General features: G+C 41.7%; 1 protein-coding gene across 2 annotated transcripts; it reads left to right on the forward strand.

Moving 5' to 3' along the window:
* The first annotated feature begins 1,974 nt into the window (after positions 1-1,974).
* LOC115137362 (sodium/potassium/calcium exchanger 2-like) lies at positions 1,975-22,196 on the forward strand. 2 transcript variants are annotated; one of them, XM_065024788.1, is made up of 11 exons: positions 1,975-2,122; positions 3,725-4,849; positions 6,500-6,579; positions 16,016-16,043; positions 17,214-17,337; positions 17,572-17,664; positions 18,061-18,131; positions 18,295-18,435; positions 18,601-18,690; positions 19,194-19,360; positions 19,618-22,196. In XM_065024788.1, the coding sequence occupies exons 2-11, from the start codon at positions 3,749-3,751 to the stop codon at positions 19,865-19,867; spliced, it is 2,145 nt and encodes a 714-aa protein (XP_064880860.1). In that variant the 5' UTR covers positions 1,975-2,122; positions 3,725-3,748; the 3' UTR covers positions 19,868-22,196. The 2 variants fall into 2 exon arrangements, with proteins under 2 accessions (XP_064880860.1, XP_029529509.2); XM_029673649.2 differs by lacking the exon at positions 6,500-6,579 and having other exon boundaries at positions 1,976-2,122; positions 16,011-16,043.
* The last annotated feature ends 2,395 nt before the right edge of the window (positions 22,197-24,591 follow it).

Here is a 24,591-nt window from a genome sequence, read left to right on the forward strand (position 1 = left end):
AAGTATTTAAAACCTGTTTTTGCTTTGTCATTTGGAATTGTGTGTAGATTGATGAGGATTTTTTTGTTTTTAATCAATTTTAGAATAAGGCTGTAACTTAACAAAATGTGGAAAAAGGGAAGGGGTCTGAAAACTTTCCGAATGCACTGTATATACAAAAGTATGTGGACACCCCTTCAAATTAGTGGATTCGGCTATTTCAGCCACACCAGTTGCTGACATGTGTATACAATTGAGCACACAGCCTTGCAATCTTCATAGACAAGTCAATTCGTAAAATGTATGCCCTGCTAGAGCTGTGCTGGTCAACTGTAAATGTTATTATTGTGAAGTGGAAACGTCTAGGAGCAACAATGGCTCAGCTGCAAAATGGTAGGCCACAAAAGCTTACAGAACGGGACCGTTGAGTGCTGAAGCGCATGCTCACTACCGAGTTCCAAAATGCCTCTGGAAGCAACGACATGGGTTTCCATGGCTGAGCATCCGCACCCAAGCCTAAGATCACCATGCGCAATACCAAGCCTCGGCTGGAGTGGTGTAAAGCTCGCTACCACATTTTGTTCTTTCTCTCTCTCTCGGAGGACCTGAGCCCTAGGACCGTGCCCCAGGACTACCTGACATGATGACTCCTTGCTGTCCCCAGTCCACCTGACTGTGCTGCTGCTCCAGTTTCAACTGTTCTGCCTTATTATTATTCGACCATGCTGGTCATTTATGAACATTTGAACATCTTGGTCATGTTCTGTTATAATCTCTACCCGGCACAGCCAGAAGAGGATGGCCACCCCCATAGCCTGGTTCCTCTCAGGTTTCTTCCTAGGTTTTGGCCTTTCTAGGGAGCCAGCCACCGTGCTTTTACACCTGCATTGTTTGCTGTTTGGGGTTTTAGGCTGGGTTTCTGTACAGCACTTTGAGATATCAGCTGATGTACGAAGGGCTATATAAATAAATTTGATTTGATTTGATTTGATACCATTGGACTCTGGAGCAGTGGAAACGCGTTCTCTGGAGTGATGAATCACACTTCACCAATCTGGGTTTGGCGGATGCCAGGAGAACCCTACCTGGCCCAATGCATAGTGCCAACTGTAAAGTTTGGTGGAGGAGGAATAACGGTCTGGGGCTGTTTTTCATGGTTCTAGGCCCCTTAGTGAAGGGAAATCTTAACTCTACAGCATACAATGACATTCTGAACAGTTCTGTGCTTCCAACTTTGTGGCAACCGTTTGGGGATGGCTCCTTCCTGTTTAAGCATGACAATGCCCCCGTGCACAAAGTGAGGTCCCTACAGAAATGGTTTGTTGAGATCAGTGTGGAAGAACTTGACTGGCCTGCACAGAGCCCTGACCTCAACCCCATTGAAAACCTTTGGGAGGAACTGTAACGCAGATTCTGAGCCAGGCCTAATCGCACATCATCAGTGCTCACTAATGCTCTTGCGGCTGAATGGAAGCAAGTCCCCGTCGCAATGTTCCAACAGTGGAAAGCCTTCCCAGAAGAGTGGAGGCGGTTATAGTAGCAAAAGAGGGACCAACTCCATATTAATGACCATGATATTGGAATGAGATGTTCGACGAGCAGATGTTTGCATACTGGTCATTTCGTGTATGTGTATCAACCTACTAGTAGAGCTCTTTTGGTTATTACACTACACAAACTGTCTTATGTAACCATACCAAACATAACATATGATACTAAGTTGAGAGCCATAGATTTACATTGACTATGTTACGTCTAGTCTTTGAGGCCAGGCTACAATAAAATGGCCTGGTAGGATAAGGCCTATCAATAGGGTTGGGTTCTGGTCTTTCTAGCAACATGATCTCACGTTTTCACCTCAAGTCAAATAAAGACAGAAGAGGTTGATTCCTGTCACGTGGCCGGGTAGGCAGGTGCACAAGGTAGAGGGGGAGGAGTCACCTCACCACAGGATTGACTGTTAGTGTCTTTAAGCTCCACCCCTTGGGTGCTAAGGAAATTTTAGAGCAGATTTACTTTAGCTATTCACAGTCTACAGTTGGAGCCTACAGGAATTTGTAATTCAGGATTGGCTTTACTGGCAAATTCCTCATCACCTACCTTTTTTCTTCTGTACAGCATCCAACAGGAGACTGCAAGTGTGGTAAATTATTACTTTTCTTTCAATTGTTACGCATTGTTTTGTGAGGATTTATTTTTGTTCTGAAGATATTTTTGCATTTGATATTGCATTGGTTTGGATGGTGGTTTGCAAGATGAACTAGGTGGTTAGTTGATTGGCTTTGGTCTGTGTTATGCAATTATGCAACAGAATAGGGCTCATCGTTAAACTAAGGATATATTTGCTGTTTACAATGTGTTGCATTCCTTTTGAAGTCTTATCGTTGGAGGAAATTGCCAGTAAAGAAATGTGAACTGTAAGCTTGGGAGGTTTTAAATTAGCCTAATTGGTTTAGCAATTCTAAGCAGCTATCACCTACCACCTCACCTAACACACGACTTCTGCTTTTAGATATCTGCTCTGTCATAACCACACGAATAGATGCATCTTTTAAAGATATTGGAAAGATTTTCAAGATCCTTTCCCACGGTTTTGATAACCATAATAGCCTAGGCTAAGCTTGGTTAAGCAAAGCTTGTGGGTACTGATACAGGTACATGGCGAAATCAAACTGTAATCAAGTCAACCGGATGTATTTGAGGTAACTTGCCTCGTGCAAAGTATTCATATTTCAAAATCAATATCTATTATGTTTCATAAAGCAATGATTTTGATTTATGTGAGAATGCCATTCAGCTGAGATTTGGTTTACAACAGCACAGGCTTTTTAAAATCAGTGAGTTTACAAATATTAGAGATAGCTGGGTAGGATTAATCTGTAAGGTAGCGCGGCTGTATTTCATTTATGGTTACTAACAAACACACCAACTAGAGTATATACATTAGATTGGACAGAAAATAGTGATCTATCGCAGTGTTCCTCAAGCCCTGGTCCGTAAGCGGCACCGGTCCCTGGGATAGCCCTGAATAATCCCTGAAACCAATTTAGCCCGTGGTAACTTGCCAATTTTTATTAAAGCGGAATTCAAAGAAAGAAGGACTAGGCCTATAGCTTACTGGTCCTTGGTAGGTGTACAGTAAATGTTGAGACACAGGGCTTGTACACTGAGTGTACAAAACATTAAGAACACCTTCCTAATATTCAATTTGATCCCCACTCCCCTTTGGCCCTCAGAACAGACTAAATTCGTAGGGGCATGGACTCTACAAGGTGTCAGAAAGAATTCTACAGGGATGCTGGCCCATGTTGACTCCAATGCTTCCCACAGTTGTGTCAAGTTGGCTGGATGTCCTTTGGGCGGTGGAACATTCTTGATACACAAGAAACTGTGGAGCATTTTAGTTCTTGACACCTACTACCATAATACCTCTCAATACCTCGCAATACTTGTAAAGGCTTTAAAAGTCCTTCTTTAACCTGTCTCCAACTCTTCATCTACACTGATTTGAAGTGGATTTAACAAGTGACATCAATAAGGGATCATAGATTTCACCTGGTCAGTCTGTCGCGGAAAGAGCAGGTGTTCTTAATGTTTTGAACACTCGGTGTATATAAATCTAGACCTAGGCCTATAACTTAGTCTAAACTAAGGTTCACATTGCACCTGTTGATATTTCTACAGATGTGAGTGATGATTTACCTTTTTGTAATAATCCTCTCACTTCCCCGTTTGTGTTTTCCAGACACTAATATGAGGAAACCTTTATATGCCCCAGACCCTGGAGAACATCAGGGGCCCGTCGGTTGTTGTGTTTAGAGGACTATGGTCTTCGCGACACTGTAAGGCAAGCGCTCCTGCTAAACCAGCCAGAGCCAGAGCAGCCTCACAGCCAGTCCGAGCCTCCGCCTCCACCGATGCAACAGCGATGGAACTGATGCTCCCAGGTGCTGACATGGGGTCCCAGAAGGACTCCTTCCCCCTGAGCAGAAGGCATCACTACCTCCACGTCCGGAGAAAACTGAGGCCCGTAAGGATTCTAGCTTTCGTCCTCAGCATCGTGGCCCTCAGCACGGTCTTCTCATTGGGTGCCTTCCAGCGGACTACTTCTTCTACTGGGCGTGATGGAAATGGAGGGGATCTACTTTCCTCCTCCCCCACTGCTTTGTCCGGGGGAGACCTACTGCAGTCGGCCCCCCGCAGAACACTGCTCACCACCAAGGACCAGGGAGGCCACAACGTCTCTATGATGGAGGTCATGCCCGTGGCCATGAAGTCTTCCATGGACGAGGTGAACGCGGGGGACTACCCCACGGATCTCTTCAACCTGGAGGAGAGAAGGCAGGGGGCCGTGGGTCTGCACATGTTCGGGATGTTGTACATGTTCATCGCCTTAGCCATTGTGTGCGACGAGTTCTTTGTCCCGGCCCTGACTGTGATCACGGAGAAACTACAGATCTCGGACGACGTTGCCGGGGCAACCTTCATGGCGGCCGGGGGTTCTGCCCCGGAACTCTTCACCTCCGTTATCGGGGTGTTCATCTCCCACAGCAACGTGGGCATAGGGACCATTGTGGGTTCGGCCGTGTTCAACATCCTGTTTGTCATCGGGATGTGCGCCCTGTTCTCCAGGGAGATTCTCCAGTTGACCTGGTGGCCCCTCTTTAGAGACGTCTCCTTCTACATCATTGGTCTGTTGATGCTCATCCTGTTCTTTTTGGATAACCAGATCTTTCTGTGGGAAAGTATCGCCTTGCTGATGTGCTACTTGAGTTATGTGACCTTTATGAAGTTCAATGCAGATGTAGAGACCTTCATAAAGAGTAAATTGGGCCAGAATCAAGTGGAAGAGGTGGAGGCCGCTCCTAAGGTGAGTTTTGCCGCCCACCTTTTCCTCCCCAGATGTATTCTTAACTCACGTCAGGAGGCTGCTCGCGTGCAGCGTAAGGGAAGGGTACTTAAAAGTCGTCCTGCGGGCCAGGTAGACGGACAGACGCCAAAAACCTCTGGCTGCCCAGGGATTAACACTGGGTTTAGCTGCATGTCACCTGTGCATTGCCACACAGAGATGGCCCTCCCTATTCGTGCTGACTAAGTCAAACCACCAAGCAGGTCGCTCCATGGAGTCTTCCATCCACTCCCATATTAAATACCAGGCCTCTGAGCCCTTTGCAAAGCTGGCTCACCATTCATACAGCACTCGTAGTAGTCAGTCAGCTAACGTTACGCAATCTAGTTCCCTTAAATGTTTTAACCATATTACTGTACACAAGACACATTTACACAACCAATGTTCAGGAAATATTTATATGCCATTTAAGAAATAAATATGTAGATGTTTTTATCTTCTTGATGATGGATACTGTAATTACACACCATTTATTGACTTTGTCGTTAACTTCGACATTCATCGACCTATAGGAAATCGGTTACACGCTAACTGGTTTACTGAATTCAGTGGTCTGTGGTTATCTGAGGGAGTCTTAAACATTGGAACCAACCAACTGTCAATATCTGTAACGGCCTGCAAATGGGGGAGGGTGGTCACTCCGACGAGGTCTCAATGTTTGGAGATTCCAATTCTTATTATCTTTTTTTTTTACCCCTTTTTTCTCCCCAATTTCGTGGTATCCAATTGTTGTAGTAGCTACTATCTTGTCTCATCGCTACAACTCCCATACGGGCTCGGGAGAGACGAAGGTTGAAAGTCACGCGTCCTCCGATACACAACCCAACCAGCCGTACTGCTTCTTAACACAGCGCTCATCCAACCCGGAAGCCAGCCGCACCAATGTGTCGGAGGGTACACCGTGCACCTGGCAACCTTGGCTAGCACGCACTGCGCCCGGCCCGCCACAGGAGTCGCTGGTGCGCGATGAGACAAGGACATCCCTACCGACCAAGCCCTCCCTAACCCGGACGACCCCACGGACCTCCCGGTCGCGGCCGGTTACGACAGAGCCTGGGCGCGAACCCAGGGACTCTGATGGCACAGCTGGCGCTGCAGCCCTCCAATTCTTATTATCAACATGGCTCCAGAGGGTAGTTTGGTGTGGCCACATTTCTTCAAAGGATAGACACGTTTGAGTGGATAGGCCCAACAATGTGCACTGCACAGTGTGTCCCCTTGAACCGACGAGGAAACAGCTGTATTCATTCAACATCTCATGACGGCCAGAGTTGAGATAAAGACAGTAGGCTACAGTACGGCATTCATCGTTTTCGTAAAACTCACACGTACTAAACGTCATGACTTTATTATCAAGATCGGCTGGCCCTTAATGTCAAAAAAACAACACCAACCCAACTTCAGATTTTAAGGAGGCTATACATACATTTCCATGGGATAAAACATTTAGGGCCAACCCCTACAAGTCACAGCAAATAAATTGACGTGTACAGCTATAGATAGAATAAATACATTAAAAAAAACTGCATCGTTATCATTCAAAACTCTACTGTTGTGACATATCTCCTACACGTGTCCAACCTGCTGTGTTCTTGTCTTTTTTGTCTTCAGTTGGGGTCTGATTCATTGCTCTCAGATGTTATATACTCAGAGTCACACTCTTACGGAGCACAGATGAACCCTCGCTGGATGTTGGCTGTGATTGTTAGGGCTTACCTGTAGCTTTTGACTTGTAATTTCATCCCAATTCCAGATCTTCAGGGGTTCATACTTTAATACTCCTGTGCAATTTGGACTAGATTATCGGCCTGTATTTGGCATTGAGAAGAAAATAACATCCATACGTACTAGTTATTATCATCGTCTCACCACATTGAGACACAAGATATTGTAAAGAAATATCTAGCAATGAGGTTTGATATAATAATTCCAGCAAGCAGTACTTTTAAAAATACTTATTTCAATTCATTTAATGATAACTAAATTACGAGCCACATTTTTGTTCTTTATATAAGAACTAATGTTGTAGCAACAGCAACAATTAGTGGGTAGCGGCAAACTTGTCCCTTACATCTTTACATGACATACAGTATTTGATCAGTAGTTATTTGATGTGTGGTACGTTCCGTTTTACACCTCGGATCTTAACGTTGCGACGCGAGCGCCATTATTAAACCCGACTTGAAGAGGTGGTTACTATTTCTATCATCAAGGGCATATAAAAACTCTTGTTTGTATTCGGTCCTTCTGAGAAAACGGCCCTGTTCCCAGGGAGTCTCTCATCCTTGTACTGGTCTGACTACCTCGGGCTTTTTAACCAGCCAGCACATGATGTACGACTTGCTTGCCCTCATATGTCTGTAGGTCTTCAGTAATCCCTCTGCAAATCTTCCAATCCATTTACCACAGCTAATTTTAGCCAGGTGCTTCTGCTGGTGTGGAGAGCAAAACTCACCCAACACTTGGAAAAGTTAGAAAACATTTTTTTTAACCAATTGTGTTTATTGTTTTGTCATTCAGAGTAGTCTGTGCTCTTAACCCAAGCTATATATATATATATGCAGCAAGAGAGAAAGAGGTGTGTATATATGTGTAAGATGGTGGAAGTCAGGAAGAACTCACCACACTTGATTATTCTAAGACTCCAATCCTTCTTAAACCCTTATCTCATTACCATTTGTGACGACAGCAAATATAATGCGACTGACTCCTGGGCTGGACCCAGTTTCCCAAAAGCATCTCAAGGCTAAATTCATTGTTAGGACCCTCGTAGGAGCATCGTTAAAGCTCCGAGCTGTTTCCCAAAACCATCGTTAGTACAGTTGCACTTGAAAACACACATTATTTACCAACTGCCCCCAGACCACTCGTACAACAGCCAAGTGTGTCGTCAAATGCTTATTTGCCCTTCTGCGTTCCTTTATACACAGAAGATCTACACCAAACATAGCATCAAGATGTTTAGGCCTATCTGTATCTTCTGTGACCAGCCGCGGATAACTTCAGTTACAAATTTGGCAATGTTTTTTTGCAATTGTTACTAAATATTCTTAAATGAAAAACAAGATGCCCGAATTAAAATATAAGTATAGTAAAGACCTATATATTTAAACCATATTGACATCAATTCAATGTTCAATAAACTGAGTTTTTTGTTGTTGATAATTCTAGGCTACAACACCATGTGCGCAATACCTAATTTGTGATCTAGTGCATTGGTATAGGGTTAGCATTAGAATAATCTGCCTCAATATTTGCAGCCATAAATTCTAATATCTATATAGGAGCTGAACTGTCGTCAGTGTTGTGGAATATTTATACTGTTAAAGTAAGAGCTGAAAGGCGAAAGCTGATCCGACAGCAGTGCTGCCTTTCTTTTGATCCTATCAGTATCGACATATGATCCAACAACACTGAACGTTTTGTGATGTTTTGGGAAACGCATAAGATCTTCAGCTGTTATAGGAACGATGCATCGTTAAAACGCTCCTAAGCTTAATGCTGCATTTTAACCATTGGGAAGGTGGTATTTACCACATATGACTGGAACTTTTCAATTAAATTCCCCTCCAACTCCTAATTAGTAGTGGGAAGTTTGTCTATCATCCCTGAGCTCCAATTTAGCCCACATGCTGACCTCTGACGTCACATACTAAGGAAATCACCTCAATAACTGCATTTTCGACAGTTAAATGTAACAACTACCATTATTTTTTTAAAGCAATCTTTTAACATGGTTTTGGAACACGATCATTTGTTTACAAGAATGATAGCTGTACTTATGTTTGACGCAGCTTGTTGGGCATTAGCCAATCAGCCTTTCTTGACAAAGTTCAAAGCACGTGAATGCATGATGCATCAAACTGTATTCATGACTTCCCAACTGGTAATTACGTCCATCCCACTTGGTTAGGAACGCAGCATAAGTTCCATCGCTATCGGGAATCGAGCCCTGGGCATGATGTAACTAACCTGCTGCAGCTGACTGACTAAAGACACAGAAGCCTACATTGACTCAAAGAACTAGCAATCAACAGAAGATGATCTTTTTCACATTTCTCTACATCCACTATATATACACACGGAAGAAAAAGGTAAAAGCAAGATGTAAAGTGTTGTTCTCATGTTTCATGAGCTGAAATAAAAGATCCCCGAAATGTTCAATATGCACAAAAAGCTTATTTCTCAAAGATGTGCACACATTTGTTTACATCACCGCTTGTGAGCATTTCTCAATTTGCCAAGATAACCCATTCACCTGACAGGTGGGGCATATCAAGAAGCTGATTAGACAGCATGATCATTACACAGGTGCACCTTGTGCATGGGACAATAAAAGGCCACTGTAAAATGTGTAGCTTTTTCACATAGCACAATGCCACAGATGTCTCAAGTTGAGGGAGCGTGTAATTGGCATGCTGACTGCAGGAATGTCCAACAGAGCTGTTGCTGGAAAATGTAATGCACATTTCTCTACCAAAAGCTGCATCCAATGTTGTTTTAGAGAATTTGTCAGTACGTCCAACTGGCCTCCACAACTGCAGACCACGTGTATGGCGCTGTGTGGAGCGAGCGGTTTGCTGATGTCAAAATGTTGTGAACAGAGTGGGGTTATGGTATGGGCAGGCATAAGCTACGGACAATGAACAAAATTGCATTTTATTGACGGAGATACCGTGACGAGACCCTGAGGCCCATTGTCGTGCCATTCTTCCGCCGCCATCACCTCATGTTTGAGCATGATAATGCACAGCCCCATGTCACAAGGATCTGTAAGCTGAAAATGTCTCAGTTCTTCCATGGCCTGCATACTCGCCAGACATGTCACCCACCGAGCATGTTCGGGATGCTCTGGATTGATGTGTATGGCAGCGTGATTCAAAGTTCACACCAATATTCAGCAACTTCGCACAGCCATTGAAGTGGGACAACATTCTACAGGTCACAATCAACAGCCTGATCAATTCCATGTGAAGGAGATTTGTCACGCTGCATGAGGTAAATGATGGTCTGGTTTTCTGATCCACGCCCCTACTTTTTAGATGCATATCTGTATCCCCAATCATGTGAAATCCATAGATTAGGGTCTAATGAATTTATTCCGATTGACTGATTTCCTTATATGAACTGTAACTTAGTCAAATTGTTGCATGTTCCATTTATATATTTTTTTCAATATAATACACTAGCATACAGTACTTAGAATGAAGTGATCTATTGGGAATGCATTCTAAATAGTATGCTAGTATGGACATTGGAACTCACATGTAAGAGCTTTTGACCAGCATGATCTGACTGCACTAGGAAGTGTTTGCTGGAGATTTTTTGCAAGAGACAAGACTGCATGCTTATCTTGCAGGGCAAAATCCTCACTGATGATTTAGATAGAAAGCAACTACCAGTGTTCACGTATTTCCATCCGCATTTTCCTTTCAATCATGCCTCAATGACATGATTGTGGACCATGTTGTGGACCATGCTTCCATAATCTTCAGTACAGGGCTCCCCGACCCTGTTCCTGGAGAGCTACTGTCCTGTAGGTTCTCACTTGAACCCTAATCAAGCGCACCTGATTCTAATAATTATCTGGTTGATGAGATGAATCGGGTTAATTACAACTGGGGTTGGAGTGAAAACCTACAGGAGGGTAAGCTCTCCAGGAACCGGGTTGGAGAGCCCTGCTTTAGTATGATGTTTACCTTTATTGTGAGGGTTCACTTCCTGTGCTAAGCCCCAGGGCCACAACTGACCAATCAGCTACAGTGTGTTTCATTGGCTCAGAAATAGGGAAGACCATAAAAACAGCTGATGAATGTATTGTCTATATTGCTTATGCTCCAGTCTTTGTTATTAATTGTAACTAAAAGTGTACTTGTATTGTGATTGGGTTGGGTTCATTTCTTTCCCATGAAGAAAGGGTACCGATAACACACTTAAACATGTTATTCTCTATCTAAGATCTTCTATATCCAATGGACACTGGGGCCCTTAAGGGTTGTAAACCCCACCCAAGTAACAACCAATATTCAACCAAATACAAAATAAGTGTAATAAAAGTGTGAGGGTCGACTCAAACGTCACGTTGTGACATGTGAAGGTTGTTATGATGAAGTTCACATGAAGGGTTTGAAATGACTGTTCTAAATACGGTTATCTCTGTGGATTAATCCTCTCTAAGTCTGGGAGCTTGGCAGGTCAGGTGGACACAATTGACTTCTGCCTCGCAAGGATACTTGCAGAAACTCCCGGCTTTGCAGAAAGCCCTGGCTGGTGGGCTGGCAGCCTTATGGAACTTACGGCTACAGTATACTGTGAATAATAGTTATTTTTCGAAAACTTCACGTGTTCCTTATGAAGATCTTAAAGATAATTTTGATTGGCAGTTTGAATGAATGACACTTTAATTAATCGCATTAGATAACAAGGCAGTTAACCCACTGTTCCCCCGGGCACCGGAGACGTGGATGTTGATTAAGGCAGCCCCCCGGACCTCTCGGATTCAGAGGGGTTGGGTTAAATGCGGAAGACACATTTCAGTTGAATGCATTCAGTTGTACAACTGACTAGGTATCCCCCTTTCCCATTCCTTCCCTAACATGCACTTTCCAATGGGGCAGTTACCCCCTGCAGTGCAACTTTGATTGAATTCCAGAGTTAGCTATTTCCTGTTATTGAGGCTCTGAAAGAAGTAAAACATATGCATTTGATATATATATATATATATGTTGATTTTCTCATCCAGATATTTGTTATAGTACAGCTTGTGTGTATGTATGTCCAGTTTGTGTGTTTGCATGTATGTTCATGTATGGAGAGTATGAAAACCCTGCAAATTCCCTCTCCAAGCCATTACCCAGCATTTTGGTAAATATTGTTGAAGCTATGAGGACATGTCTAGTGTTTGAATACGCTTTTACAGCCAAAACACTTTGTGGAAAATAGTACTTCAAGTAAAAAATATATAAGTATGCTTCCATTGTTATTGCAGAGGCATAAAGACAGTTAGGGAGACCAAGCTACGTGATATAAAAACAATGGCAGTGAACTTAAAGATCCCTATTAATCAGGGAACTTGAATTAACTTCAATTCCCCTGTTTGTGGAGCAAATGGATCACCCATTAGTGCATTGTTTACACCATCCCAGATTCTGTACCTAGAGACATCTATGCCTCTGTTATAATGTTGGCAAGAGTTAATAACTATGAATTTGATGAGGCTCTTTTATAATCATATGAATCACTGTTCATCCTGTGCTCCTTTCTTTTTGGTATTCGTTTTTGTATGTCGACTCCATACATAATTCACAACAAAATGTTTGTCTAGATTGGCTTACAGAATTTGTCAAATCACTATTTGTTCTTTAATAAATCCCTTTCCTGCAGTCAAATGACCAAATTCCCCCCTAGTGGCCTCATGGGTGGACTGTTAAAATTGTTCATAATTTCATAATTAATCAACATTATACATTTAAAAAAAAAAAACTCTATGTCAAATGGTTTTGTTATATTTAAGTCTTCTGTGATGTATATAAAGTGTAATATTGGGATGCAAACTCAAAATGTAATACATTTAATCCCTATATGTGACAGGTACAGGTGTCTTTTTAAAGCCCATAACCATGTGTGAGGTGTATACTTTTGTTTCAAAGTAGATTTGTTTAAGACTACCAAGAAACACTGTGTGAACCTGATTTAGCCCACTGCAGTACAGGGTTAATGCTATAAGCTGTAGCCTAGTATAAGGCCATTTACTTTTCAGTTGAACAAATATGAATTTGCTAAATATTATTGCTATATTTGTATTGTGTCTACCCAATTTGTTGCTACCCTATTTGTGGCTACGCCGAAAACCTTGAGTTTCTGCAAACTAAGCAATGTATTCTCCAAACCCACTCCCCTCCTGACCTAGGTGGGAGTTCTGTTAAGAATCCATTTTTACACGGTCAGTGTTTATGTCCTGTCGCCATCAAATCAAAAATAAAAGGCATTCATCACATACACAGTTTATAAAAGGTGCAGTGAAATGCTTGTGTGCTAGTTATGATAATGGCGCCAATTTCAGATCACATTACACGCAGCAGACCAACTGTTAAGCAAACTGGGAAGTGTGGCGATGTTTTGGCGGTGGTTTCAGACGGGATAAAAGACACCACGTCTGTACATTTGACATTTTAGTCATTTAGCAGGCGCTCTTATCCAGAGCAACTTACAGGAGAAATGAGCTAATTGCCTTGCTCAAGGGCACATCGGCAGATTTTTCACCTAGTCGGATCGGTGATACGAACCATCGACCTTTCTGTTACTGGTCCAATGTCCTGCTAGACTACCTGCCTCCCACAGTAAGCCAGGCCACAATGCAAACCTCCAACAGCTCTCCGTCTTGCCAATCCATCCATTCCTAACCCTAAGCTCTGGCAGCAGATGCTCTGCAGGTTATTAGGCTCAATGCCCAACAACCTGTATAACCCGTAGGGCCATGTGAGCATTAGGCAATAGCCAACCGCCGGGAATCAAACACAGCACAAGGCCTTAGCCTGCCTTACTGGAAAGGCCTTAGTTTGGGCTCTCACATGGCTAACGCTCATCCGCTAACACTTTGAGAGACGGCTATTAGTGCCTATGGATGGATCCTCCTAACCCCAGTGGAAGCACTTAACAAGACTACATGACTCGTCTACATTGATCTAAAATGGTTGTGTAATTGTTGTCCCATTTTCTGGTAGACGAATAACAGGGCTGTTCAGGGTTTTCAACAATGCTAATTGAAGAAAATAATTGAAATTCAGTAAATAAAACAAAATGTGGGTAATCATAATCTGTTTTAGAATTCAAACATACATTAGGCTAACACTACAGTATGGCTAACACTACAGTATGGCTAACACTACAAACACTACAGTATGGCTAACACTACAGTATGGCTAACACTACAAACACTACAGTATGGCTAACACTACCGTATGGCTAACACTACAGTATGGCTAACACTACAAACACTACAGTATGGCTAACACTACAGTATGGCTAACACTACAAACACTACAGTATGGCTAACACTACAAACACTACAGTATGGCTAACACTACAAACACTACAGTATGGCTAACACTACAGTATGGCTAACACTACAAACACTACAGTATGGCTAACACTACAAACACTACAGTATGGCTAACACTACAAACACTACAGTATGGCTAACACTACAAACACTACAGTATGGCTAACACTACAGTATGGCTAACACTACAAACACTACAGTATGGCTAACACTACAAACACTACAGTATGGCTAACACTACAGTATGGCTAACACTACAAACACTACAGTATGGCTAACACTACAGTATGGCTAACACTACAAACACTACAGTATGGCTAACACTACAGTATGGCTAACACTACAAACACTACAGTATGGCTAACACTACAGTATGGCTAACACTACAAACACTACAGTATGGCTAACACTACAGTATGGCTAACACTACAAACACTACAGTATGGCTAACACTACAAACACTACAGTATGGCTAACACTACAAACACTACAGTATGGCTAACACTACAAACACTACAGTATGGCTAACACTACAAACACTACAGTATGGCTAACACTACAAACACTACAGTATGGCTAACACTACAAACACTACAGTATGGCTAACACTACAAACACTACAGTATGGCTAACACTACAAACACTACAGTATGGCAAACACTACAGTATGGCTAACACTACAAACACTACAGTATGGCTAACACTACAAACACTACAGTATGACAAACACTACAGTATGGCTAACACGATGTCTGCGTAGTCAAATTGCTCCTGTAACTCAAGACTTTTAGCTCCTATAATTCAAGCTGTTTCCTCTCCCGTTTTAAAAGGTAATATTTATTAGCCTGTTCTCTTGTTTTGTGGTGTGAAGATACACCGTTACGGTGGTATAACAACGTGTCTGACCATGTCAAGCTGCTAAGGTGTTGCACAGTTATGTTGTCTTTGCACAGGGTTGTATATTATTCATTCATTTCAAATCATTGATTTTACAGTGCCTTCAGAAAGTATTCAAACCCCTTGACTTTTTCCACATTTTGTTATGTCACAGCCTGAATTTAAAATGGATTAAATGTAGATGTTTTTGTCACTGGCCTACATGCTACACCATATTGTCAATGTTTTTCCATCTTTCTATCAATTAAAAAGCAAAAGTACTCAACCCCTTTGTTATGGTAAGTCTAAATAAGTTCAGGAGCAAAAATGTGCAAAATAAGTTTCATGGACTCAATAATAGTGTTTAACATGCTTTATGAATGCCTACATCTCTGTACCCCACACATACAAATGATCTGTAAGGTCCTTCAGTCGAGCAGTGAATTTCAAACACAGATTCAACCACGATCCTTGTTATATAAAAACCCAAAAGCAATCCTCTATAGAGGTTAACAGAACGGGCATGTTACGTTGTGCAACAGTGGTGTGCATGTATGTACGCCACAAACCAAATGTTCCAATGTTCTCATACAATCATATGATATTTTTCATTTTGCTTCGTGCCTTCCCAACACGTCATGCCATCTTAGCCTGTTTTGCTATACATGTCCCATAGTCTTCACAAATGGCTTTCCTATTTTAGACAGGGAAACCTACTGCTTGCTATGGTATCATACTGTACCTTACATTTTAAACGGGAAACCAGTATGCTTTCTCAATTGAATTTGTCTCTCAAACAGTTGTGTAGATTTTGTCTCCACCACTGTCCAGTATATGTCCTCTGAAGAACTGTTGGCTTTAGATTAGAGGAGCTGCATCTGTAGGTTTGAAAGACTTTGTCTTCCCAGCTGCCGAGCCGCCATGTCTTCCCAGCTGCCGAGCCACCATGTCTTCCCAGCTGCCCTTACAACCTGTACATTCTCTATGGATCATTTTGAAACTGGCTGGCCTATTGACAGTTTCATATCCTGATCATTTACCATGATGGCCGCTTTTATTTCATTCATTAGGCTACATCGTCTTGTCAATAACTAGCATTTCTTGGCAGATTATATTTTCTGTTTAAGTGCGATTGTGTGTGACTTCATACATGCATTTCTTTCTCTTTACTCCTTTCCTTTGAAGGAAAGCACGGGGGACGTCGAAAACAAGTTGACGGTATGTTTATGTTCTGTCGTTGCATCTTAATATGTGTTTGTACGTGTACTGTCATATTGACAGTACTGAATATCCAGTGCTCTTAAGCAAACACATAAAGCATGTTGCCATAGAACGCAATGCTGCATGAATACAATGAACACCAGTGCCATGTGTTTAGAGTGTTGGGCCAATGGCGTTTCTGCATTAAGACACATTTACATGACACTTCAACATTCAACATGGCAGCCATGTTAGCTCCCCACTAACATTACTTGAGGAATATTAAACAAATATTATGAAACTGAATGTCTAGAAGGAGCATTATGATGCATTTACACGACACTTCAACATTCTATGGCAGCCATGTTGGCTCCCCATTAACATGGGCAATATTTAAACACTGCTATGTAACGGAATGTCTAGAATTAGATCAAAAGTTGACTTAACTCTCTAAATATATCAACTCTCTAAATATATGCAGCTGGTTTGCACTACAAGACCCTCATTATTGACACTCACGCACTTGACACGTCACACTGTGTATTCACTGTGCATACCGCTGTGTTCAACTGCGTCATTGTTACGCCACTAGGTACCAAAGACACAGATGCATTGTTCAGGGTTGGGGTTGGGGTCAAACCAGTAAAGTAAAATCAAAACTCAATTCATATATTGAATCTCAGTTCACATGACTGAATTGAAAGCCAAATTGACACCACACCTGCAGCTGTAGATTAGAGTTATGCATTGGAACTATAGATTAAAGCTATGTATTAAAGATATAGATTATCTAGTATTGAAGCTATAGATGATCTAGTATTGAAGCTATAGATTATCTAGTATTGAAGCTATAGATGATCTAGTATTGAAGCTATAGGTGATCTAGTATTGAAGCTGTAGGTGATCTAGTATTGAAGCTATAGGTAATCTAGTATTGAAGCTATAGATTATATTATCTAGTATTGAAGCTATAGATGATCTAGTATTGAAGCTATAGATGATCTAGTATTGAAGCTATAGGTGATCTAGTATTGAAGCTATAGGTGATCTAGTATTGAAGCTATAGATGATCTAGTATTGAAGCTATAGATGATCTAGTATTGAAGCTATAGACCTAGTATTAAAGCTATAGATGATCCTCTGGTATAGAGATGTTAAAGCAGCCTATGCCCTTGGTCTCTACTGCAGGCCAAGCCCCGTCTCCAGAGAGGAGGATCATCAGCCTCCCTCCACAACACCCTGATGAGGAATAGCATCTTCCAGCTCATGATCCACACACTGGACCCTCTCAGTGAGGGAGAGGGACTGGGGGGTAAAAACAACATTTTTTTTTACACACCTTCAATATAGACACACTTCCAATCTCTATATTTGATGTATTTGAATCAATATGCTTCTGTATTAGGCATGTTTTCATAATTTCTCATTAATGGAAACAAAATAAAATATGTGTAATGTTTTATGTTTCCATTAGTGGGGAATCCGTAGCTAGGTTCATATCGTTGGGGTTCATCACTGACTCTCTGTAGCAATGATTGTGCTTCAGGGCGATTCAAAGAGAAGGCATCTATTCTTCACAAGATGGCCAAACAGAAATGTCAAGATTGTGGGGACGGGGAAAAACCCAACGGTGTTGCAGGTGAGCTTTACATTTTAAATGTACGTAAATGTTAAATATGTTGAAATACTTTGTGTTATATACTATATTATAAACTGGGTGGTTCCGGCCGTGAATGTTGATTGGCTGAAAGCCATGGTATATGAGACCGTATACCACGGATATGACAAAACATCTAACTACATTTGTAACCAGTTTATAATATCAATAAGACACCTCTGGTGTTTGTGGTGTATTTGCTTAAGAACAGCCCTTAGCCGTAGTATATTGGCCATATACCACACCGCCTCAGGTCTTATTGCTTAAATATACTGTATATACATAATATATATTGCATTACTTCCTCCAGTGGCTCTCACTGTCTCTCCTTCAAGTCTAACTCCTGGCCTTTCTCTATATTTCTGTCTCTCTACGCAGACAAAAGCATCCCCAACAGTTCCAACGTGACAGTGGAAGTCACTTCGCCTGCGAACGGCGACATAGGACCGGTAGGCTTTGTCTACTAAATACCTCCAAAATCAGTGATGATGTTTAAGAGAGTAACTGACACACACTGGATAAATGAGTTCTGTTTCAATCAAATACGTTTTATAGCCTTGGTATTCCTGTCACTGTTTCTCTCTGACCCCCCACCACCTCTCTGTTTGGTAGGCTGAGGAGGAGGAGGAGGAAGATGAGGACGCTCCTCTGAGTTTGGCGTGGCCGGAGACAAACCGCAAACGAATAACGTATCTCCTTATCCTCCCCATCGTCTTCCCTCTGTGGCTCTCTCTGCCGGATGTCAGGAGAGAGGTAAGTGGAGCTGCGATACTCCTCAGACTACATTAACATTTGCGGTGTAGCTATGATTGATTGGTAGGTAGGTCGTTTGGTTGATTGATTCGTGAAAATCTATGCCGCTGACGCTTCAAAAGGACATTGAAAGTTTTCATGAAACCTTTTTTTTTTTTTTTTCAGACTTCCACAAAGTTCTTCCCCATAACCTTCATTGGTTCAATCTGTTGGATTGCTGCCTTCTCCTACCTCATGGTATGGTGGGCTCATCAGGTAAGCCCCTCCCTGGCACCTGTCACTCTCATTCTGAGCCAATCAAAACAGGGTTTGTTTTTATCGTTTTTCCTCCTGATACAGGACAGGGTTGCGTTCAGGAGGGCCCAAAGTAAAATGTTGTGGAACGTTGCAGGTAGAAATGCCATGAATAGAGCCGGCATGATTCTTTACTCTAGAATTGAGATGACTGTTATAAGACCCAAAAATGTGTCAATCATTACATCACCTCACCTATGGTCTTTTGATTATGGTGGAAGCATATCAGTCTGTGTGTGACCACGACACATAATCCTAACAGCTAAGCAACTACTTCCAGTAGTACCTACTAGCTCCCCCGTCAGATCAACGTTAACCTCGACTATAGAACAAGAGCCAACCAATCCAAACAAGACCCAGTCATTCGATTGAGTTTCAGCCGTGTCTATTGCCAGACATCATAACGCCGAATCAGATTCTTCGTCTTTGTTTGAACAATGTAGTTAACCCATTTTCACTCTCAGGTTGGAGAGACCTTCTGGATTACAGAGGAGATCATGGGATTGACCATATTAGCAGCTGGTACCTCAATCCCTGATCTAATCACCAGTGTCATTGTAGCCCGGAAAGGCCTTGGTGACATGGCTGTGTCCAGCTCTGTGGGCTCCAACATATTTGACATCACCGTGGGGTAAGTCGGCCTAAAAGCACATTTAAAATGCTCCAACTCCTGTTTGCATGAATGAGTCATTCTTTGACGTTTTTCTCGGGCAAGCTCTGTCGCTCCACATTTGCAATGTTACAGTAGTTTTGCACAGATCTATGCTCTTCTGAATGACGAAAATGTCAACCTAGAAAGTCAAAGGATCAACTGCAACTATGTTTTCACTTTACCACCGTACGGTAACGGTACATGTGATTTCTATGTTTCTCCGTCTACCCTTCCAGCCTGCCGTTCCCTTGGCTCATCTACGGCCTAATCAATGACTTCAAGGCGGTGCAGGTGAGCAGCAACGGCCTGTTCTGCGCCATCGTGCTCCTCTTCCTCATGTTGCTCTTCGTCATCATCTCCATCGCCTCCTGCAAGTGGAAGATGAGCAAGTTGCTGGGAGGCCTCATGTTTTTACTGTACATCTTCTTCCTGGTAACCAGCGTCATGCTGGAAGACAAGATCATCGTGTGTCCCATCTCCATCTGAAAGGCCCCTCTTCAACCCCGAACCCCCTGGAAACACAAACACACACATAAGGCACACACAATCATATAATCCTCCGGTTGTCAATGGGGGCTTCCGTTGTGAGGAGCAGTAGAAAAAAAACGAGCCTGGCGTGATTGATTGATTTCAAATGTCTGAGCACAACCTGCAGATGATAATTTGCGAACTTATTGAGCAGGGCAGACGGACCTGACGATGAGCGATTGATTTCATGATGCTACTGCCCAACGGGGTGGGTCTCTCTCCACGTCACATGACCACATCGAGAGCTTCGGTTGGTTTGAATCCGTCGTTGGCTGACAAACAGGCAATTGTAATCACGCCTATGATGGAGAGTAGGGGACCACGTCTGGTTACTCCAATCCAGAGGACTATGTGATATGATTAGAGAATATATTTGAATTAGTCAGGTATCAACTGTCCAACTGTTAGTCGGGCTCAAAAACCTTGATGACTGTATGAAGTGCAACTCTGGAAAAGGTCCAGCATTGTCCGAACCAGAAAGTGGAACCTGCCAGAGAAGTGTGGGAAGGTTGCACGGATCAAGCGGAAGTGTTTTTCTTGATTTTTGTAAATGAGTTTTCAGATGTATTTATATTACAAATGATTCATTGCAAAACCCAAAAGGTTTTTGTTCTCAAATCAAAATCTAAAACTTGTACAGTTCTGATTTTGGTTTATAACTGGTACATGGTTGTATGAACTTGCAAAGTTTGGAAAGGTAAAAGTGTATATGAAGAGAAAATGATATTAATATGAAGACGGTTGTTTTGTTTGGGACAATTTTGTTAAGTAAATATAATATATTATTTCTAATGTTAATTTATCTTCTGTTTCGTAACCCCAACCCATATTTTCCAAATTGTTTGACACTTAATATTAAGGTGAATACAGCAAATCTACTGTACCTAATGCATAACATTTTTATGTTTGAAAAAGTAACTATACAATTATTTTGGTTAAAGTACTTCCACTTATTCTATATGCAAATCAGTTGTGGAACATGACAAATGTGAATAGCTAAAATGGTCGCCAGGTGTGAGATTCGGCACACACTATATTAAATCCCTTTCGGTGTACAACAACCCCTTTCAATCAAATGTATTTATAAAGCCCTTTTACATCAGCAGATGTCACAAAGTACTATACAGAAACCCAGACTTAAACCCCAAACAGTGCACATGTAGAAGCAGATGTGAAGTGTAAAAACATCTAAAGTGGGGGTTGTGAACTCTGTACAAATGATCATTTTTCCATGTTTGATACCGTTTGTATGCTTCAGAATCATGTAGGCAACATCTAAATATATACATTTTTCTACGTTATTTGTTTGCTTGTTTTCTCGGTATAATACAGCAAACAGTAACACGTATATCTGAATAACATCCAGGTTCTTTTTCTTCACTTGTGATCAACTGAACAGAATAGGGGTTGAAGATTTTATATCGACCAAAGCAAAATAGCATGTGAATGATATTATCCGGATAATCAATAGTTCTTCTCTGTAACAAAATCTAGATGTTTCTTCTCCACTATAAGATCGATCATGAAAAAATGTCAAACTATTTAGTTGCTGCAGAATTGTTACTTTACCATTGCAGTACGGTGCTTACACTGGCAAAGGCAAAGCTTATCACTGGGATATACTATATGTGATGTTTTAACAATAATAATTGAACCATCCCACACTGAATAGGCTAAATAAATAGGCTGCTATATTCACAACTAAAATAGTGGATTATCTTTGTTAAAAGATTTTCTATTTATTACTGTATCCCCCTTCACTTTTTTTGGTTAATTTCTCAAAGCCAATTTCCTCATTGTCAATTTGTTTTCTCTCATGTATGCATACAAACATTTTGTGAGCTGTAATGTCAACTCACAATATGATCATTCCATCTTATAGTCAGACCAATATTGCTTCCACTACTTTAGGGATCAATTTGGATATCTACAGAACACTGTTAGATGGGCAGATAACATCTTAACTTTAGACAGACACATTAAAGTGAAGCACTTTTCATATCTAGAGTGTGCAATTTGTTGATATTCTTTTTCAATGGATCTTATGCGTGTGTAACATTTTAATGTATGGATGAGCAGGAAAGAAAAACTGTCAACATGCAGAACTATATGGATGGTGTGGAAGTCTATCACAATACAGAACAAACAATGAATGGCCATGCTTTTATATTTCTGTTACAAACCATATATTTAAGTATGAATCATGTATATGAATCATGTATAATATTGTCAAAATCATATCAGTCATTCTGTATAAAATGTCATATGATAATAAATGAAACTTTGTTTGAAATGTAGGCGTCAATTGCTTTATTTCAGAATCAAATCACCCAGAACTTACCAGTCAAAACTATCCAATAAATGTTGTCCTCTATAATATACAAAGATTCATTATAGGGTGCAATGATGCATACATTATGGATTTGGTTACACACCTGCTCGTTCTATTACAAACTGACCAGGTGAAAGCTATGATCTCTTCTTGATGTCACTTGTTAAATCCACTTCAATCGGTGGAGATGAAAGGAAGGAGGCAGGTTAAAGGATTTTTAAGCCTTGAGACATGGATTGTGTGTGTGGGCCATTCAGAGGGGGAATGGACAAGTTAAAAGATTTAAGTGCCTTTGAATGGGGTACGGTAGTCGGGACCAGGCACCCCTGTTTGAGTGTGTCAAGAACTGTAACGCTGCTGGGTTTCACACAAACAGTTTCCCCGTGTGTATCAGGAATGGTCCACCACCTAAAGGGAATCCAGCCAACTTGACACAAGTGCAGGAAGCATTGATGTCAACATGGGCCATCATCCTGGTGGAACACTTTTGACACCTTGCAGAGTCCACGTCCAGAGGAACTCAGGCGGTTCTGAGGACAAAAGGGGGGAGCAACTCAAGATTAGGAAGGTGTTCCTAATGTTTAATCTACTCTGTGTAAGAACATAACCTAATAGCTCTTCCTAGTGGTTGAAAAGAACCACAGCAACCCGGGACAAATTCAGTTGGCAAACGTAGTCGAACGTTACAGGTAGAAATGTCATGAATAGAATGACACCTTATTACACACTGAACAAAAATATAAATGCAACATGGAACAATTTTTAAAATGTACTGAGTTGGAGTTCATAGAAGGAAACTAGTCAAACGAAAGCAATTAATTCCTGAAAAAAAGTAATGGAGGAGTGGATCAGAAAACCAGTCTCTATCTGAAGTAAACACCATTTGCCTCATGCAGCGCGACACATCTCCTTCCCATATAGTTGATCAGGCTGTTCATTGCGGTGTGTGGAATGTTGTCCCGCTCCTCTTCAATGGCTGTGTGAAGTTGCTGGATATTGGTGGGAACTGGAACACGCTGTCGTACACGTCAATCCAGAGCATCCCAAACATGCTCAATGGGTGACATGTCTGGTGAGTATGCAGGCCATGGAAGAACTGGGACATTTTCAGCTTCCAGGAATTGTGTTCAGATCCTTGCGACATCCTTGCGACAAATCCAGAAAATCATAAATTTTTAATAAATTTATTTACAAATGGTGGTGGAAAATAAGTATTTGTGGTGGAAAATACGTACTTTTTTGCCCCACTGTATATTTGGGGAGTCTCCCACATGTCTGTTGGCGAATACCAAAAGTATTTGCTTATTTTTTCTTGAAGCAATGGTTTTTTTCTGGCCACTCTTCCATAAGGCCCAGCTCTGTGGAGTGTATGGCTTAAAGTGGTCCTATGGACAGATACTCCAATCTCCACTGTGGAGCTTTGCAGCTCCTTCAGGGTTATCTTTGGTCTCTTTGTTGCCTCTCTGATTAATGCCCTCCTTGCCTGGTTTTGATGGGCGGCCCTCTCTTGGCAGGTTTGTTGCCGTACCATATTCTTTCAATTTTTTAATAATGGATTTAATGGTGCTCCGTGGAATGTTCAAAGTTTCCGAGATTTTTTTTATAACCCAACCCTGACCTGGACTTCTCCACAACTTTGTCCCCGACCTGTTTGAAGAGCTCCTTGGTTTTCATTGTGCTGCTTGCTTAGTGGTGTTGCATTCTGGGGCCTTTCTAAACTGGTGTATATATACTGAGCTCATGTGACACATTGCGCACAGGTGGACTTTATTTAACTAATTATGTGACTTCTGAAGGTAATTGGTTGCACCAGATCTTATTTAGGGGCTTCATAGCAAAGGGGGTGAATACATATGCACACACCACTTTTCCATTTAATTATTATTTAGTTTTTGAAACAAGTTCTTTTTTTCATTTCACTTCACCAATTTGGACTATTTTGTGTATGTCCATCACATGAAATCCAAATAAAAATCCATTTAAATTACAGATTGTAACTCGACAAAATAGGAACAAAGCCAAGGGGGTGAATACTTTGGCAAGGTACTGTATGCTGAGTACTTGTTGGCTGCTTTTCCTCCACCCTGCGGTCCAACTCAATTGGGTTGAGGTCGGGTGAATGTGGAGGCCAGGTCATCTGATGCAGCACTCCATCACTCTCCTTGGTCAAATAGCCCTTACACAGTCTGGAGGTGTGGTGGGTCACTGTCCTGTTGAAAAACAAATGATAGTCCCACTACGCGCAAACCAGATGGGATGGCGTATCGCTGCAGAATGCTGTGTTAACTATGCTGGTTAAGTGGATCTTGAATTCTAAATAAATCACTGAGTGTCAGCAGCAAAGCACCCC

Source organism: Oncorhynchus nerka, linkage group LG11 (assembly GCF_034236695.1).
Source record: "Oncorhynchus nerka isolate Pitt River linkage group LG11, Oner_Uvic_2.0, whole genome shotgun sequence".
In the NCBI taxonomy this organism is placed as follows: Eukaryota; Metazoa; Chordata; class Actinopteri; order Salmoniformes; family Salmonidae; genus Oncorhynchus; species Oncorhynchus nerka.

What these genes read in the sequence shown, in the direction of transcription:
- LOC115137362 (XM_065024788.1), top strand. Translation starts at nt 3,749, where the DNA reads ATGCCCCAGACCCTGGAGAACATCAGGGGCCCGTCGGTTGTTGTGTTT. An exon ending in TGAGGGAGAGGGACTGGGGG is followed by an intron (nt 17,338 to 17,571) that starts GTAAAAACAACA and finishes ATTGTGCTTCAG; the next exon opens with GGCGATTCAAAGAGAAGGCA. An exon ending in TGGTATGGTGGGCTCATCAG is followed by an intron (nt 18,691 to 19,193) that starts GTAAGCCCCTCC and finishes TTTCACTCTCAG; the next exon opens with GTTGGAGAGACCTTCTGGAT.